The 19500-nt window shown below is 37.8% G+C and overlaps 1 protein-coding gene across 3 annotated transcripts in view; it reads right to left on the minus strand.

Annotated features, from left to right (window-relative positions):
• Positions 1-19500, minus strand: part of wdr27 (WD repeat domain 27) — a 48760-nt gene that overhangs the window by 16402 nt on the left and 12858 nt on the right. The window contains exons 13-22 of one of the 3 annotated variants that reach the window (XM_037783135.1): positions 17844-17913; positions 17568-17636; positions 17381-17484; positions 16487-16576; positions 15493-15614; positions 13078-13211; positions 10910-11007; positions 9830-9951; positions 7472-7569; positions 2002-2104 (exon numbers count right to left, since the gene is read on the minus strand). In XM_037783135.1, the coding sequence (XP_037639063.1) occupies positions 2002-2104; positions 7472-7569; positions 9830-9951; positions 10910-11007; positions 13078-13211; positions 15493-15614; positions 16487-16576; positions 17381-17484; positions 17568-17636; positions 17844-17913 (1010 nt within the window). Of the gene's footprint in view, positions 1-2001; positions 2105-7471; positions 7570-7627; positions 8182-9829; positions 9952-10909; positions 11008-13077; positions 13212-15492; positions 15615-16486; positions 16577-17380; positions 17485-17567; positions 17637-17843; positions 17914-19500 lie in introns of those variants that run through there. The other 2 variants (XM_037783136.1, XM_037783137.1) reach the window with 2 other exon arrangements.

Raw genomic sequence — 19500 nt, forward strand, 5'->3', positions numbered from 1 at the left:
TTATCTGGCATTCAATGACATGATATTCCAGAATAATTATATTCAGGGGAGACAATTAGCACACATTTTAATTAATGGGGGCGGTAAGGCACCTGGATAATAGATAGGTGGCCAAAAAAAGGTTGAGAACCACTGTTATAGAGTGTCAGAAAGGTGGTGTTTCACCGAACTCTCCAGTTGAAAGTCTCAAGTGAGTTGTATGCAGCACCTAGCATCACTGATTGGTGTGATCAGAAGTTTGCTCTGTTGCACCTGTAACTACGCCCAACAGTGATGCCACAGTGTACCGACACACGAAAACAAGATTTTCAGTTCGTATCAAGTTGCCCTTTAAATGTAGAAAAAATGCTAAAAACTCTTTAACAGATTGTACAGGTGTAAATATCAAAACACATTCATAGCACTCAAATAGTGAGCTACTGAAGTGGCAATTGAGACCAATTAACAATCCTAATGAACCCTTGCAGATTTATTAGTTATTTTCTACTTTGAGGCGGTAAAAATCACGCTTATCATCCCTTTACTTGTGGGTGTTAAGTATAGGTGTGGATTTTACACTTGGCCTTGGGTGCACTGCACAATAAGATATTTGCGCTCCGCTTGTGTAGACATCTTAGAATCAACACTTCAAATTGAAATCTTCGAATAGATATTAATGTGTTATCAGTTTGTTAGTACAGTTTTTTTTTCTTTTCTAAATACAATCAGTGAGACACATTCGTTTGCTTCAGTACCAGGAGTACAGATAAAAACAGATGTGGAGATGTTTGTTACCAGACGACGACTCATCAGATTCCTGCAGCTGTTTTGTATTATGTTTCCCCGAAAAACGCTTCAAGTGAGCTCCGTCAAACGGTCCATGGGTAGAGTGTCTCCTGTTTAAGGCATATGACGTGTGTGGTGCCTAACAGGGCATTAGATACTTGGAAGAAAGACATTCTTTCAGGAATGCTTAAATATCACGTGGATCCCCAGATGTATCAGTTTATATCAACTGTAACTGAAGCGGAGAGCAGGGGCAATACTGAATAGACAACAGGTTAATAGTGACCACACTGAAATCATATTCCACTTAGATTGTTTTTGGCCTTATGTTTTTTTGGAAAATGTGTAATATGATCTAGGGAGTCTTTTTAAAGTATTTAGGTTATTTTTTTTCCATGATTGCTTTTTGATATATTGAGACAAGTACAAATGTGTCTGGCTTATGGAAGTCTCAGGGCAGCTACAAATAAATACGGTGAAGCTCACTACCATATACTCTCCCGATTTCCAAGAAGCGTTGGAAATGTCCGATCTCGACAGAGATGCTCTCAAATGTCCGTGCTGCGCTGAGTCCCCATAATTAATAGTAACCAGCAGCATGCATATATTATTCCACTGCTTTCAACAAGCACGTACACCAGAAGAAAAGAGAGATGGATAAGGAAAAGGGAGGCAGTCTTCTGAAAACGTCTTGAAAGCAAGTATAAGGCGCAGTCTGGAAAAGCAATTAAACAGTTCTGCTTCGACATGAATGTTGAATTTGACTTCCACGGAAAAAGGCTCGAGTCCAAATAAAAATCTCTGAGTCAAGCACAAACAATCCTCACCTTAAATGGAGGTGAAACTGATAAAGATGTGCTGTGTTTTTTTCCTGCTGTCCTTCTGCTTTACAAGATCAAGTAAGTTATAAACAATATAAAGTATATCTAAAATAATTTATTGTTGTAAGTCAGAATACTTTGCTGCGTATGCCTCTGATGAACTGCAACTACAATTCAACACACATGGTAACAGATACAAAAAAGACAACATAACACAGATTGCATTATGGAAGTAAACAAGTCGGCATTACTGCGGTGGCGTCTCCCTTCAATACGAGTGCGTTTGAATGCCATCATTTTTTTGCATTTTACTATCACTGTTCTCACTGAACTCATAAAACCAAATATTTATAGGTGGCGTGTACACACACACACACACACACACTGTGTAAGGAAAGAGAGTATTACAACTTACACAGTTATCCTCAGAGCCTGAGGCAATGAACCGGCCGCATGGTGAGATGGCTGAAGAGCACGGATGGCAGCGATTCAGATGGTTCTCATAACGCCGTACACACCTGAGGAGGAGATGCACACCGTGGTGAGATATTAAATTGGGTTAACAAACTCAAAGCAACCTGATGTGAAGGAAAGGCTGAATATTTGACTGGTGATGTCATAATACAATCTTAGTTTTCCAGGGTCTCTGTGGGATAAAATCAATATATATAATTTCTGGCTTGTCCCATTGCAATGGTCATATTAAGAGCACATAATATATAAAATAATATAATTTAATCCATTAGAAATTCTGAACTCTGTGTGCCAAGAACGACTGTGAGATAGAAAGGGACATCTTTAAAAAACAGTATTATAATCGAAAAAGCAATGCTTGAAAATGAGATATCGAGTGCAGCCATTTTTTGTAATCTGTTATGATGTGATGTTAGATGAAAAGATGCAAACTCTATATGTTATACTGAACTCTGGCAGGGATAACCAAGCCGAGCCGACTGCCACCCGGCAGACTTCACGTTTTACAAACATCTGAACCAGCCGAGGACAAGGAGTTGAGCATGACTCAAGCAAAACACAGGAAATAGAAGGTAGCAGATGACAAACGGCCCCCTCGTGCAACTTCTGTGCTGTTTCTTTTGGTTTGCAGCAGCATGTAATGTCTTTACAATGCCACTAACAGCTAGCTGAGCTAGGGTCTCTGTATGGGCTGGCATGTAGGCCGGGCTTTGACAGGATATGGTGAGAGCATGTCTTTGACATTCACATGCTAATGTCATTAAGCTGGGCTGAAAGTAGGTCATATTCACTGGTGATCATAAAGACATTTGATATACCCAGTACAGTGAGCAAGTTAAATAAAAGCAAGCAATACAAACAGTATGAAGCTTATAATGTTGATTGTTGTTAAGACTGTCAGAGAAGTGTTGATTCAACTCTATGGCAATTTAATTATTTTGTATTCACTGGTATTACTGTATTTTGTAAGGTGTTCCTCTCATTTTCCCATTATATTGTCAGCTGACTATGCTATCTGCCCATACAGCCCTCAGTAGGTCATAAAGTCTAACTGTCTGCAACTGAACACCTCATGAGACTGACTTGGTTCAGCCAAAAACCTAGAGTCTTGACAATACTGCAAAGATTGACTTGTACTAAGGCCTTTGCAAGAAGATACTGAAAACTGAAAAAGAAATTGTCTTTTAATGTTTAAAAGAATTTATTTATTTTGTAAATACTTCTAAATTTGCCCAGGTTACCTTGAATTTAAGAATATACTTATACCAGGGCTGTCAAAGTTAACGCAATAATAACGCGTTAACGCAAATTTGTTTTAATGCCAACTAATTTCTTTAACGCATTAACACAACTGATTTTTAGGTTGTAGCAGGCTCAGTTGTTTTGAAGCTAGAGTGAAGATACTGGCATCATATGAAACTAGAAAACCTAAGGATTCCATTGGTACCAACTATGTCACACTACTAGCTTGTCAAGAAGGAGGTTAAATAACGCTCCAAACTTACGCTAAGTTTTGGCGAGGAAGGAGTCCCTTGACCTCTGATCTCAAGATATGTGAATGAAAATGGGTTCTATGGGTACCCACGAGTCTCTCCTTTACAGACACGGACTATGGACAATCATGCGATTAATCACGATTACATATTTGAATCAACTGACAGCCCTAACTTATACCCAACAGGGTTATATTATCTCCTGTGTGAGAGCTAGTCATGACAAAAATAGTGACAGCCTGTTATCATTTCGATGCACAGCAAGATGGATGAGAAGTATCTGTTCCTAAATCTATATCAGTACATCTGGACTTTCAGGTGTGCAGCAGATCTGACACAACCTGTCATTATCACACTGATACGAGGCAGTTTAACAAGTTGGAATAAACACTCATCTGGTTTTCTAGGTCAGAATGTGGATCTAATGTTTTGACTTAAGGAGCGGAGATGCTTGGCTGAATCCCCCCCACCACCACACACACTCTCTGTGTTGTGTGAGTGATGACTATCCGGCAGTTTCCTGATGACTAACACAGACTGCACTGGAGGGTCCGATCCTCTTGAGTGGGAGCCTATACGGTTACTGAATCCTCCTGGGTACTCAGTGTCAGTCATCAAGGTAATCAGCAGGCTAATCATAGCTCTTTATTTGCAGCCAATACATTTCACCCAATTTAACTGCGTCAGAACAAATCAGCCAAAAGTTTGCTTGTACTATTTGATATTATTCATTATAAATGCATTATTAATCTATTTAGTCACAGCATTAATTTATCACATGATAGAAATTCCACCAGATTTAAGGGAGATACATCACTGGACTAAAGAGAAACATCTGTTCTCTCTATCTTTAGAATCGGTATCTGAGGGGGGCTGATTTTAAACTACGCTAAATACTGCAGTGTAGACCCTAAACTGGAACCTTGCACACTTAAACAAGTAATTTCAAAATACAAGGAGTGAGTGAAGGCTTTAAAAAATAACTGTAATCAATCCAGTGACTTATATTTCTTATAAAACTCTTTCTTTAGGTGTTGGAAACTTTCATGAACAATTACCCTCATGCAATTTTTGATGGATACACATGGGTATCATGCATGTTTGTGCTTCTGTCTAGAAAGGAAGGAGCAAGACGTGCTGGGGATTCTCATGTGACAGAGCAAAATAAAATTAAGATTGAGTTTCAGAGGTTTCCACTGAGTTAAATGCACATTTCCAACTGTGGTTTTTCTGGAAGTTCTCTAGTTTGATTGAAGACGGTATACAGTTTTAACCCAACTTCTGTCCCAACTTAGAGTTTATGTCGATGGAGTTTGTACGTCTAATAAGAACACTATTCCATTAATATATCAATACGCTTTATTGGCATGAATGTAACAAGGACAATATTGCCAAAGAGTCAAATAATAATGAGATTATAAAGAAAAAGCACATTATGCATGCTGTGTAATGGCCATGGCCATTATAGTTTACAATATGGCCATGGGTAAAAAAAAACGTAATCTTTTACCCAGACAGCCATTCATCAGTAGTGTTTATAGACAAGCACGATAAAGTCATAAAATAACTCTGTTAATGACTCCGATTGCGAACAATTTATTTCATTTTTCTTGATAAAAATGAAATGACCCTACAAAATTGCAGATGTCAAACTAAACATGACTGCATATTTAATCAGTCTTGTGAGAGAATGTCTGGTCACAATGACTTCCTCAGTGATTTAATGTTTTTGCCTGCAAGCCAAATTTTTATACACTTGCGTTTAACTTAGACAGATGAAAAGGCATTAAGTTCCACCGTAAGTTAACAGCTTAAAGGCAAAATCACCAAAAACACATTTTCTATATTACCCCTGTAAGGGAATCTAGCCATTGAAAGAGCTTTGGTTTTACGTGCTGAGGTTTAGAGATTATTTTCTTCTTAAACTTCTGCCACCAGTCCAATACAATGAGGACAATTTGATTTTCTTTCTGATGCTCAAAGCATCAAAAAATGATAAATAAATAAATATATATATATATATGTACACTGCTAATTCAGAGACTTTGCTGTTGAAAGATTTCATTGATGAAATTCAACTTCAAGTATGCTCATTAGCTTCAGCAGCACATTACACTAAAAAATAGTGGTTATTATACTGTAGCTACTTACATTTTTTTGTATTAATTTATCAAGAGTTTCCTTCAGTATAATGTCACTAACATTTGTTTTTCACAATTTATAAAATTGTATGCACTATGCACACATTTGTTGTCAACTTCTGAACAAACAAAATAAATGGTAGCTCAAAGCATTGTTCCATTTAGAAGAAAAAGCAGGAGCAGTCACATGAGTGCCTTATGTAAGCTCTACTCAAGCAACTCATTGTTCCAAGATTTTTTATCTTGCCTTATTATATCATGAGGAGATTCTGATGAACATAAAATCTAGAACAGACTTAACTACTTCCATTAGCGGCAAGCCTCACATAAAAACAAATTAATCTAGGGGAGCTGTAACTCTTTCTGTGGTTAGTGCTATAGCTACAGAAAGAGACGCATACAGTTTATCAAAGAGGGGAAATCAAATTAACATGGCCGACAAATTGGAAGAAAAAGCTCCTACATATTGTTTTCATACACATCCATATGTTTCACCTCAGGGGAACTGCATCTGCTGAGGGATGCTTGATGACAGCATCAGGCACAAATATTTATCAGACAGAAATAAGGTTTTGATTGAGTCTGGGATGGGGGGTTAAAGATGGAAGCTGTCTCAGACAAGAAAGAATGAAATACCGAGCCAAAAAGAACATTTTGAAATCCAAGAGAGCCTACTTGAATTATCCGCCTTATAAGGAGCAAAGAAAAATACTCTCAGCTACGTACTTTGGAAATTGAACAATTGCAGATTTGCTCATCAACTGAGGAATGTTTCTGAAAGAAACCATTTTTAATGTAATTGGAATATAAGGTAATATCTGCCAGGGATAGCAGAGGAAAAAACAATATTGGTTTCTTCCTTAATGTGCTTGAACATTTATTGCTCTTGGGTAATTTCGACAGATATGACGAAGCAACCCTTCAGCCAGTGTGAGCAGCCTGAGTAGAGATTAAGACTGTAAAGCCGGCACAAAACAAATGAGTTACAAATGACAGAACAGTTTCATTAAAGTTGCTCTTCACTGTAAATCTAATAGGTTTGTCTTTCTGTCAGAAAATAAATACACCTTGATGCAAACCTGTTATAGAGGTTGCATTCAGGTGTTACAAATAACATGTTGCAGTAACATGAGGGAGTAATTTCCGAATTGTATGCCAGTTGTTCCGGATAGCACGATAAGCCAAGAGTCCAAAATGTCATGAAAAAGTGAATGTATTAGATATCAATGCTTTTTTGTTTTGGTTATGTTGCCATTAGGGCTGAAACTAATGATTATTTTCATTATCAAGTATCTGTTGATTATGTTCTTGATTAATCGATTAGTTGTTTGGTCTATAAAATGTCAGAATTTTTTGTTAAATGTCGATCAGTGTTTCCCGAAGCCCAAGATGACGTCCTGAAATGTCTTGTTTTGTCCACAACTTAAAGATATTCAGTGTATTGTCATAGAGGAGTAAAGAAAGCAGAAAATATTTATACTTGAATATACTTTTTTTCTTAAAGAATTACTCGAATCGTTGCTGATTAATTTAGTGGTTAACAACTAATCGATTAATCTATTAATTGTTGCAGCTCTAGTTGCCATACACTACTATAATGCCACCAATGTTGTGCTCATGGGTTTTGAACATAATATTCCTTCTGAAAAGCCTACAGAAGTATTTAGTAAATGTGAATATACAGACATCGCCATTTAATTGCACTTTTCTTGCCTTATTTTTACATTAAAGGTGCATTGATTACAAATCCAAGAGAACAGACTATATTAAAACCAACCTCAGTGTCCGAAGGTCCCAGATCTTCACACCGTCCGTGACGGCACTGGTGAGGAAGAGGTTGTATGAATCCAGCGCTTGTGTGCTGAACATGGAGCCCTGTGAAATAAACACAAAAAAAACAAAAATGACTAGTCAGCACATGCTTGACTGAAATAGGTTATAAATCAGCTTCTCTTATTGTCCAGTACTGGAAAGGTTTATTGCTGTTTGTCCTGTATTGGCAAACAGTTTTCACATTATTATTCCAGGTAGTATTATTACTACCTAAAAGTAGAAGGTGACGTTAAAGACAATCTATGCACAGTGGGAGTGGAAGGAAAACTGGAATGCAAGCAAAATTGTTAATTTGTCATTTTCCATCTTGTATGCACCACACTGTGATACGCTTCAGCTATAAATATATAGATTTTCCGCTACACATCTTAACATACATTCCATATCTGACTTTCACACCAAGTTATCAGATGATACAGTGGAGTGTGTGTGTAAGAGGGAGGGAGAGAGAGAGAGAGAGAGGGCAGCGGTGGGGGTGTTTTTTGTTTAGATTTCCATTAAGAGTGTGAGAACGGGAGTCTGAGAGGGCATTTCCAGTTCCATTTTCCGAGAAGTCCTCTGCTCTGATGAGTTCCAGGTGAATTTTGACGAAGAGGCGATGGAAATTTGAAGTGGGAAAAGCTGCTTCACATGCGGCAGCTCCTGATGTTTGGTCTGCCTCGGGACGAGAAAGCAAGAGGGGAGGGAAGAGTGATGTTATGTGTGCAGTCTCCAGGCAGGGGCAATCCCTCTGATCCGCAGGTATTAACCCTACAGCATCCAAAAGGCCCTCGGGCTCCCGGGCGGAGGACCCCACATTGACGCAATAGCCAAGCTGAAACAACACACTGCAGGCTTTCCACAGTGTATGGCACACAATAGCTGGCGTGACAAAGACCAGGCACCTCTGGGTGGAAGGAGTATAGTCAGCTGTGTGCAAGAGTGCATCACAGTTGAATGGGTTGATGCATTTAATCCATGCCACTAGCTGCAGTGTGTCCAGCTAATCCAGGCTGGCCTTGAGTGTCAAGTATGCACAGGTCAACATGCAGAAAGTCAATAGCCCAGGGTCACTGGGTACAAGCCTGTCTCTCGCATAAATACACACTTTTCTGTATTCCATCTGTAGGATTTCTATATTTTTATGATCAAAATGAATGGCTTTGTTGCTATAACAAAGCTGGGAAACATTAATATGACTATATATGGAGATAAACCAGGACCTTCATTTGATAGCTGCACAGAAGTGTAAATAATATGCAGAAAACCCAGACTTGAATGCGTGAGTCTATTACTGATATTTATAGTTTCATTTTGAGTGATGCGGTATTACATTCTTCTTAGCACTATAATGGATGTGGATATAGGCCCGAGCTGTCTACTTGTTAGACACCAGCAAATTGGACCCACATTGGTCCAAGACAGTGATGAGGGAGTAAGGCCACATAAACCCAAACTGCATCATGGAACAGCATTACTCCAAGGCCAGCATCCAGCGTGGAATCTGCGCCTGCCATCTCCTATGGCAGTCTTAATCCTGATGCACGAGGGATTTACATTCAAACACTCAGCAAGATGAATGATACCGATGATGGCACGTCCTGTCTGTCTGTCATGGAAACTTTTGGGGTATTTTACTCTTTTTTTTTTTCTTCATTCACACCACAAACTAACACTTTTTATTCCCTCAAAGATGATCTATGCCTTATGTAACTCGCGGCAACACTCATAGAAGTCTTATATAAGACTATAACATCTGCCAAATAGTAGACCCTTCAAGAGTAAGATGGAAGATGGGGCTCATAAGACCAATTGATGCCAAGCCAAGCTAAATCTTTGCTGTGCGAGTCCAAACGTCGCTCAGTCTGTCTGTGGAGGGATGAGATGTCTTTGACTCTATCCATTCACAAAGGTTAGAGGTTATCATAAGTTTTAGTCAAACTACATACTGTATAAGAGAAAGAGTCTGTGAAGCAGATGTGACAAAAAAGGTACGCTACACGTGTGACTTGTCTTTCTGTTTCTAAGATTAGAATGAGGAACAGTTGAACAAATGTTGTTATGCAATTAGTATGAAATAATTTAGCATTTTAAGAATCACACTCTACACTACTGATGTAAGAAGGTAGAGCTGAAGCCGCAGAATAAAGAGATTAAAAACAAAACTGATACCCTGAATTTGAATAACTGGTCAATAGATCGACATCCACTTTCAACATGGATCCTCGATCGATCGATTGATATAATATGGATGATAGAACATATAGTACATAGAACTTTTAAATTCCTATTTGTGCAGTCGGGAACATATAAATGGCCTCACCTTGTTCTGTGTAATGCAGTGGACGGCTCTGCTGTGGGCATCAGGCAGGACTGAGGCAACTAAACCCTTGTTCATGTCAAATACTTGAATGGACCGATCTGAACCACACACCAGAACGATGTCTGGGACAGCTTTTAAGAAAAGTTATGAGATTTATTATATACAAACTATAGGCCTGCTGTAGATAAGATGTGAGATATAGAGATATATAAGTGTTTATGATAAGTGTTCAAAATGACTTTTCTAGGACAAAAAACATATATATGATCAATAACTGACTTTCCGTCATTCTTCATGGGCCACCACTAGAAGCTAGTTCTGAGCTGAGTAGATAGAGCTGCATACATCAGTTTGCTTTCTTGCAGACAGCTTCTATCTGTGATGCAAAAGTATTTTGCTTTTAAATGTCAGCAGTTGTCTGGCAAGTTTGCAAATTGTTGTATTTAGCCTTCTAAATAGTCTTTTATGCTCAGGTTTTACACAATATCTGACTCTACATGGAACATGAACAGATACTTTCAACGAAATGATAAAAACAAAAATGTAGATTTTTTTTAAATAACAATTTTCTTAACGTAATTCCTATTTATTCACTTTAATGCCGTGTTAAAAGCATGTGGATTGTAGTATACTTATACAAGCGAGAGAGTCTCCTTTTTACGCTCTCTCAGTTTAATTCTCTAAAAAAAATCTCAATGGGGCTTTTAATGATATGCAAAATAATCCTTAATTTATATGGAAAATCCAGAGCCAAAATATCAAAACGTGTTTCACTGTAATCACTGTATATCCATTTTCCACTCCCAAGCATGGTGGTGCAAAATAACTCCTGACATGACTTCCCTCATCCAGACGCAGCTCACTTCAGTGGATTTATAGGAAAGTAAATGCATTATAAACCCTAACAAGTGGCTGGAATGCAGACATTCCTGAAAAATTAAAGACCCCTAAATGATTTATAGGTGAGGTCGGCAGTAGAAGCCCTGAGGCTTCAAGTTCATTTTGCCCTCCACAGCATCAGTGCAGTCTAAACTATAACACTTCCTGCTGCAACAGCAATAACAACAACAAAAAGGATACAAGAGAAGAAATCATTGATTGCAGACAAGGCGGTGATGTCTGTTGCTGATGTCGTCGTAAAACATCTTGCCAATTCGACGACACTCCGTTGCTGATATCTAAGAAGAAAAAGAAGAAGATGCATCGTTTTCTAAACCAATAAAAGTGACTATATGATCTGCACATCTATCATTCTTCATCTCTGTCTGAGCTATATACGGAGGAGGAGAGAATTCACTACCCTTTACGACAAATTTCTGATTTTGTTTTTTTCAGAGACATCGCACAAACAACTACCTAAAGAGGAAATAAATGAATAAGCAACATGCACTGCTAAAATAGGGTATGGGGGCCCTTTATTATCATTTCCCCGGCCTCCAGAATAAGCCCTGACAGCTTACAGTATACATCCAAGCAGTTTGGGTGGTAATGAGTGTCAGCCGTGTGTGGTAGCAGCTAAATAAAGCCAGACCCTCATCAAATCAGTTACAAAGCTAGCTCAAGCAACAAAGCCTGCTTCCTTACTTGGATGACATAAGTCTCAAAAAAGAGCAATCTATATTCCCCCTTTTTACCTGCATTGCAATGTTGTTGCAACAGATATATTCCATTGGTAGTCATTATGACAATTGCTGGAAGAGAAAAGTGGCAGATGATTGGTTTAAATCTCTGAAAAATGCCCTCTCTACACTGCAAGTATTGTTAATGTTCACTTGAGAAAGGCAAATGTGTCAGCCTTACTGTTTAGAGGCCAACAAGAGTGGGGTCCTAATGTGCAGCTTTGAGGGTTGCATGTATACCATTGTGACTGTGTAACACAATTAGATTTATTTCTATGTTGTGATGCTTCTCTAACAGGCCAGGGTTGTGGCCCACATTTCTTTCAGCTGTATTCTACTTATGGCTTACAGGGAAGATAGATTAACAGATACTAGAATACAATAATACAGTATACAGTATTTATACAGGAATTGACTATTACAATTATATCTCTTATTTCTTGTGCACAATGTTTGTATAGACCAAGAATAAAATGTTGAGATCATTTAGTACAGTGCAACAACTAAGATGTTAATGATATGAGGCATTGACAGTAAATGTTATTGTTGATTCCCCATTGCTATACTGTCTTAAACACTAAAAAAACATGCATTCCTGCTGTTAATTGCATTAGATCAGGGGAGCCCAAACTTTTTCCCTTGGAGGGCCAAAACTGGAACTCAATGGTGGGCCACAGGCCAAAAGTAAACACCTATTGTATTGTACTGTTAAGATGCAAAATGGTACAAGGACCCTAAGTTCCCCTAATTGAATGTTATTTTAGCTTTTACATAGTTAACCCCTTAAAACCCACCTGCTGAATACAATTGGACTCATTTCCAGTCATACCCAATTTATGCAATTCCAAGATTGTTTAGGGACCCAGCATGCTGAAATATTCAAATACACCATTTTTAGAATAAGAGAAAATAACACATTTATACTTCATTCAAAAACTGCATGTGATTACCATAAAGTGGGCATGTCTGTAAAGGGGAGACTCATGGCTACCCATAGAACCCATTTTCATTCACATATCTTGAGGTCAGAGGTCAAGGCACCCCTTGTGAAAATGGCCATGACAGTTTTTCCTCGCCAAATTTAGCATGAGTTATTTAGCCTCCTTCCCAAAAAGGTAACATGACATGGTACCAATGGATTTTTTTAGGTTTTCTAGTTTCATACGATATCTGTATCTTCACTCTAACTCTAAGCCTGCTACAGCCTCCGAAAGACAGTAAAGTCGGTCAGGATCGCCAGGGCCTTTTAATAAAAAAAAAAAAAACAACATCTGGCGGACCAAATCGAACCTGATAGTGGGCAAACTTTGGCCCATGGACCCCTCTTTGGGCAGCCCTGCATTAGACCAATAGCTTCAAATGACTACCCAGCTGTGACCAGGAAGTTCAAGTGTGTGAAAAACTGAGATTCAGCTTTGACACCAAAAGAGAAAAGAGAAATCTTTGCCCTGACTCCAGTGGAATCTGCGTTTCTTTGCACTGAATAGTGTAATACATTTTTATATTGGTGATTGATTAATAATAAATGACATGCATTAGTAAAAACAATTCAAAACCCATAGTTAGTTTATCCATCACAATCAAGTGTACATGCTGAACTGTTCTATATCATAATCCCTTAATAATTACCTTTTGATGTTGTCACGTGTGATGTCCACATTATACAGGTACAGGTATAGAGAGGATCCAGACGCCAGGAGCAGAAATTTGTCGAGGTAATAAAACTGAGCACTTCTAATGGGTTTGGAGAACATACTGTCGCCCTAAAGGAGGAAAGAAAGGAGGCAAAAATCAAGATAATCTCTTGGAATTATTGAGACATTCAAGATGTAAGAAAATATATTACTAAAATAAAAATATAACCTAATTTAATTTCATATGAACAATAACTAAAAATAATACATTTTATCAATGCATCTTTTTTTTAATTATTGGGAATGTATGCTAAAAAAATACCTTGAAAAATAGATTAGTCTAACTTCTTACTCCATATTGCCTGAAGGTGATTTAAAGCAAAGTCACGGCTGAATTCTTTAAGCAATAAAAAGCTGTAATAGTAAGTGCTGCACACCGCTATAGCTTTTTAATTGCTCAAAATGATACATGTAACAGCCTCAATTGGGGAGAGATAATCTGCACATACTGTCTGTGTTATCTCATTAAACCCACGGGAATAAACTTACTCTACCTCTCAAAAAAACATCTCCTCATTTTTGTCTCTTTATAGTTCATAGAGAAGTTTTTCACACCATGTGGAAAGGAGACTTAACATTAATCTCCTTAAACTGCATAGTTGGAGTCCATCAGGGTAAAAGACGCTAACAGATGGGCTATCCTGTCAGATTGTTTTCTCTGTCAAGGTTTATAGATGTACTAATCTTCCAACTATCTGACCTCTTCAGACTTCCAATGACAACATATTAGAAGAATATGATGTGGTCATTTGTGGTTATTTCTTCCTAGAGTTCCTCAAGTATAACTGAGCAAAGCTATTTGTGATTCTGGCTCACCCCGACAGAACTCTTGTCCCCGAAAAGACTTGCATTTGTTGCCAAGATCTTTCACAAGAACACCAAGCAGTCAAAGGCTGCAGACCCGGCCAAGCCGAAGACAATCTGACCGAGTGGAGCGAAGCACGGATGGTTAGCATCAGCTATGGGGAGACCCCAGATTTTGTTTGTACTTGGCATGGGGAAAGAGACACACTTCTGACTGTCCCATTAAATGTGATACCCAATGAAGTAAGGATGGTCTGCGTATGATCAGAGTTTTGGATGCTCTGAGTCCAGCAGATGCTTTGAATGACAAAGTCACTATCTTTGAGCCAAGAAACACACAATGTCATCATCCCAATTCATTTTCTTTTTTTTAATTCCATGAGGATCGTCTTATTAGAAGGAAAACGTGAATTAAGCAAGTTTTACATCTATATGTCAAAGATACACTTTGAACATTACACAGAAATCCCCCTGCAGGAGCTCTGTTACAAAGGTGAGCCAGTTTCTAATGCGTAGCAGACAAAACAAATTAAAGAATTTTCATCAGAGCATCTCTTACCTGCATTACACCACTATATAATATACTACAACCTTTCCATCACCCTTAATACACTACGCATCTCTTAATACCGTATGTAAGTTAAAGTTGCTATTGATAACATTTATAACATTCATCCACTAGATGTTGCATTCTCCTTCCCCTGTTCTATTGCATTCACTTCACAACAAGTCATTGCCAAACATTTACTGTCAATCTCAGCCATTTATCTACTTTTTCCACACTAACTGACGACTCAGAAATACCACGTGATATCAATGTCGTTATACTATTGGCTCACAAGCCTTGTTAGAAGTGGGAACCAGACATCAGATATCTTCCAGAGAAATAAACAAAACATTTATTTTGGACCTGTAAAAAATTCTTTAAATGATTAATTCACAATCATAATAATTTCTTTTCAGGAAAAGTCATACTTTTGTTTGGCACCTTTCTAAAGGCTCTGTACATGTATTATTTAAAAAAAAAAAAATATTAGTCTACATAAAAATGTTATCAATAAGCCCTTTAATCACAGAATCCAAACCTGAGACATTATACTTTGAAAGCATGCTCTTGAGAACAACAAATGAAAACATTGTGGATACAGTAGCAACCACCTTTTTAAGGGTCACTCAAGTGTGGCATTGTTGCCTCATTTACAACACTGCAATTACGGGCAAAATCCTTCCAGCGGCCATAGCCGTCTCTGAAGACAGGAGTGAGAGTGAAAAATGTGTATGGCATGTGTCTGTAGTTATTGTGTTATACTTCTAAACCAATTTGAGTTTTAGACCTTCAGAGTGAGGACATTTTTGCAATATGAGGTCACTCTGGCTGGTCCTCATTTCACTGTTGTTTTTTATGGTTAGGACTTGAGTAAGGGAAGGTTTGATAAGGACTTGAGGTAGGGTCTGTAGTGGTTATGATTAGGGTGATGTGAAATTCATAAGAAAGGAACAAATACATAGGTACAACTTTGTATTAATGAATGCAGGGGACATTTACCATTATAATGGCAGGCTCTGGGCTGCCATGGGTCCAGATATGTAGTGACAGGTCCTCTGACGCACTCAACCACCACTGTCTGTTGAGGCTCCAGCTCACGCTGCTCACTGGTTTGTCATGCCCTGCTTATAAAGAGAGATGTTTGAAATTAACAAACAGCAAGTGGCTGCAACATTTACTTTTATGGTGCTGTTGAGCGAGTCAGGCAGAGTGAAGAGAAGAGTCACACGGTGACCTACTGGTCACCTCAACTTCTGTCTTCTTATCTCTGCTGCACCCTTGTGGAGACTGTGTTCCCGCTGCTCTAGAGCCACCAAGTGCAAAACAGATGCTTGACATGGATGGATATCCGTGTTTACTTTATAGCCTAGGATTGCTCAGTGGCAGACCGAATTGATCGCTCTTAGTTCTACTTTAATTTTTAATACTGTGTAAAATACTGAGAAACTTTATTAGTTCAAACATAGTTGATCTCAAAAGACAATGTGCCCCTTTCATTTTTCTTTTTCTATCATTACCTAGGATTTACTGTCTGGTAAGAACAAAGATGGTATGTACCAAATTATTGCGTTGGAATATAACCAAACCATGCTTATTCTGGTAAAAGAGAACTCTTTATCTACCATTTTGACAGTGATAGCTTCGAAAGGATGAGGATATTCATGGAGTCTTTCATCTCAAGCCATGATTCCATTTCAAAGTATGTTAATCAGAAATATCCCAAATAAGACCTAAATCCAAGCAGAAGATGAACCTATCATCCTCTTTGTTTTCAGATCTTAACCTGTGATGACTCTAAAATGTGAGGAGTCAATTAATAAAGCCCTCTTGTAAAAAAAATGTCATGAATAACTCATGAAATGAATCATTCTTTTCGTGAAAGAACCTCCAACTTTCAAGTGCACCGCTGACAAAAACACTGAGGTAACTGAGGTCAAACACTGTTCAACCCAGAGGTTTATAAGGTATGGATACTCATGAGCACTTCATGCACCTGTGTAGACAGCTGGATTGCCAGTAAGGGAGGACTTGTACAATAACACTGAGCTGTCGCCAAGACCACACAGGATCTGTTTTCCGTCACCTGGGAGAGACAAGGAAACACAGAATCATTTTATTAGGATTTTTCAGTCAACATTCGATTTAATATTAGAGAATAGGAACGCGGTTTTTAAACGTAGCCGGGAAGTGAGGTGTTTTGTCTGACCTAATATGTACTATAATTGTCTATCAACAACAATGAACTGATCTTAATGTGTTGCCAATCATACTTCATAAATTATTGTTTAACGTTAATTCAGCCTTCCAGTAGAGGATGGACAAAACTGGATGCAGTAGATAACTCTTCTCTGTTTGCTGTGCAATGTTTCAAACTCTGTTACTGCTGATGAAATATTACAAATTCAGGCTCCAATGGGTCTTTGCAATCCAAATAAATGTAAAATGCCTTCATTCAATGCCCTCATGTTGTAGTACCATGGAGTACCATTCTGTAGTCCTGACACATAATCACGGGACGGTTCAGTAGGAGTGGGGGAAAAGAAATCGATACAGCATCGCTGTCAAAGGGGTCTCTTGACCTCTGACCTCAAGATATGTGAATGAAAACTGTATCTTATCAAATAAAACAGATGTTGACCAACTGCATAATTTGCAGTTGAAAAAAGGTAATAAATTGGAATATATCTTATCGGAATACTCAACATATCGCTAAATGTTTAAAATTGCAATAAGGTCGTATCGTGATAATATCGTATTGTGGGACCTCTGGTGATACCCACCCCTACAGTTCAGTGTACAACTGTGTGCTCAAACAAATTTCCAGTAGTTTTACCTTTACACAGACATAATCAGAATCAGGAGAATTGCAGCAGCTAAATTGTCTCACCTGAATACTGAAGGCAGTGAACTGGCTTGTTGGCAATGGTTAGATGAATGTGTGGAATAGTAGGTGCTGCACTGTCTGCTGGATAATCTCTGAGGAGTAAACCTCTAAATGACAAAGAAAAGTTTAGTGTTAATATCAACAATTAAAAAAAATAATAACAATCCATTTAAATGATGGGACTGCTTACGTATTTTTGTTAGCCTTTTTAGGGGAAGGATTCTTCTGGATATTTGTTTTAGGTGAAAACATACTACTTCTGAAAAGCAAAAATAATCCTGTGATGTTTCATGTATCAACTGATTTGATTAATCAAACCTCATTTCATACTGTATTTTTTAGATTTGGTGCATTGTATATTATTTTTATTTTCAATCCTCCACTTCAATTTACATTAAAGTTGCTCTTTAGCCTGACTGCAATAAACTGTACTTTGATTTTCTATTCAGTTACTCTGTGAACCTACCTTGGGGCACTGGTGTATCCAGATGACTTCACTTTTGTGTGGAAAACCAGAGGCTGCTCCTTCATTCCTCCTTTGTTAAAAAGATAAGATGGTTTATTAGACACCGAAAAACATATAAAAGATCTACAGTATGCTCAAAACAAAGACAAAAGATACTACAAAAAGAGTCCTATTTACAAATGAGTAGAAGTTACAATATGAATCAAAGGTGGAAAGGAAAGAATGCTCATTATTTTCCATAATCAGGATAGAACTATTCATTATACCGTTGTGGCTTTTCATGAATTATATTTAAGGAAGATACAATATTATTATTATACATTGGGTGACCACTCTGCGCTGTGAGCATTAAGTGCATCAGTCACAAACTGTGGGATGGTTCATTCTGCTCCCTGCTCGCTGTCAGTGCCTTTACTATATTACAATGAGCTCACTTTTTCCACAACCATTAAAATGTGTGAGGCTTTCCAAAAACTGTTCTCCTGTCAAATACAGGCAAAGCAAGAAAACGTCACATAATCTAAAACTAAAAATAAATCAAAACTACAAGCAAACCTTGAAAAGGAAACTGTGTGTTTGAGATCTTAAGATACGGCTCTTTAATTTCTTTCCATGCAATTACATGTTTTAGACAGTTAATATTTTTTTCAGTAACAGTAATTCCTTTTATAGATGCTGCAGTTTCCTGACAGATTGTTATTGAACATGAACTTGAAAAACACAGACTGATCAGTACTGTAGTCTGATTCGGTCACACAGATGTGTTTACAGTAGGGATGCACCGATCCGACTTTTTCAGTCCCGTTACCAATAGCGATACCTGAGCTTTGTGTATCGGCCGATACCGAGGCGAAAACCGATCCGATACCAGTGTTTACTTAATAAGCTGTATGCCTCACTGGCTGGAAGTGACTTGTATCATTCTTTTATGTGTAAGGAAACATCAGGCTCGACTCATACATCACTCTCTTAACTTTGTAAAACAAGATGTAACAAATAAATACATAGATATAAATTTACTGAATTGTCATTTATTATAAAAAATAATAAGTTGTACACCAGCAACTTGGTAAAAATCTTCAAAATGATCAGGAATTGCAAGTGTAAACCCTTTTAATGCAGCAACAAATTAATTAATTAAAATTCCAGTATATAATGTATATAGTATATAAACATAGAATTGAATTGAATAGATCGGCCCCATTGTCACGATATTCGATCCAGCTGTTATCGGTGCATCCATAGTTTACAGCAATAGCTTATTTCCTATATGTCAAGTGGCAATAGACATACAACATGTCAGTAGTTTTAATTTGCTATTATATAAATAAAATTACAAACAGCAACAAACAGCTTAACAGACTCACCTGATGAATCATTTACCTAGTGTTTGAGTGCTAGGTACTATCAATTGTCTTTTTTAGGCTCTCGGACAACTCAGTGTAGGCGCGTTTCCAAACCAATGATAAATGTAACAAGTTAAACCAACCAGTCAAAAATAGAAATACATCTGGATCTCATTTCAATTCTCTCTTATCTGGGAGTGCTTTTCATCTTTGATCGCTGCTGATCAAAGATGTTAAATTCAGTTTTGGCTTGAAGGGTATTTTCCTGTAAAGCAATCTTGACAACCTCAGAACAACTGCTTCGTTCTCTT

Source organism: Sebastes umbrosus, chromosome 10, assembly GCF_015220745.1.
Source record: "Sebastes umbrosus isolate fSebUmb1 chromosome 10, fSebUmb1.pri, whole genome shotgun sequence".
NCBI lineage: Eukaryota > Metazoa > Chordata > Actinopteri > Perciformes > Sebastidae > Sebastes > Sebastes umbrosus.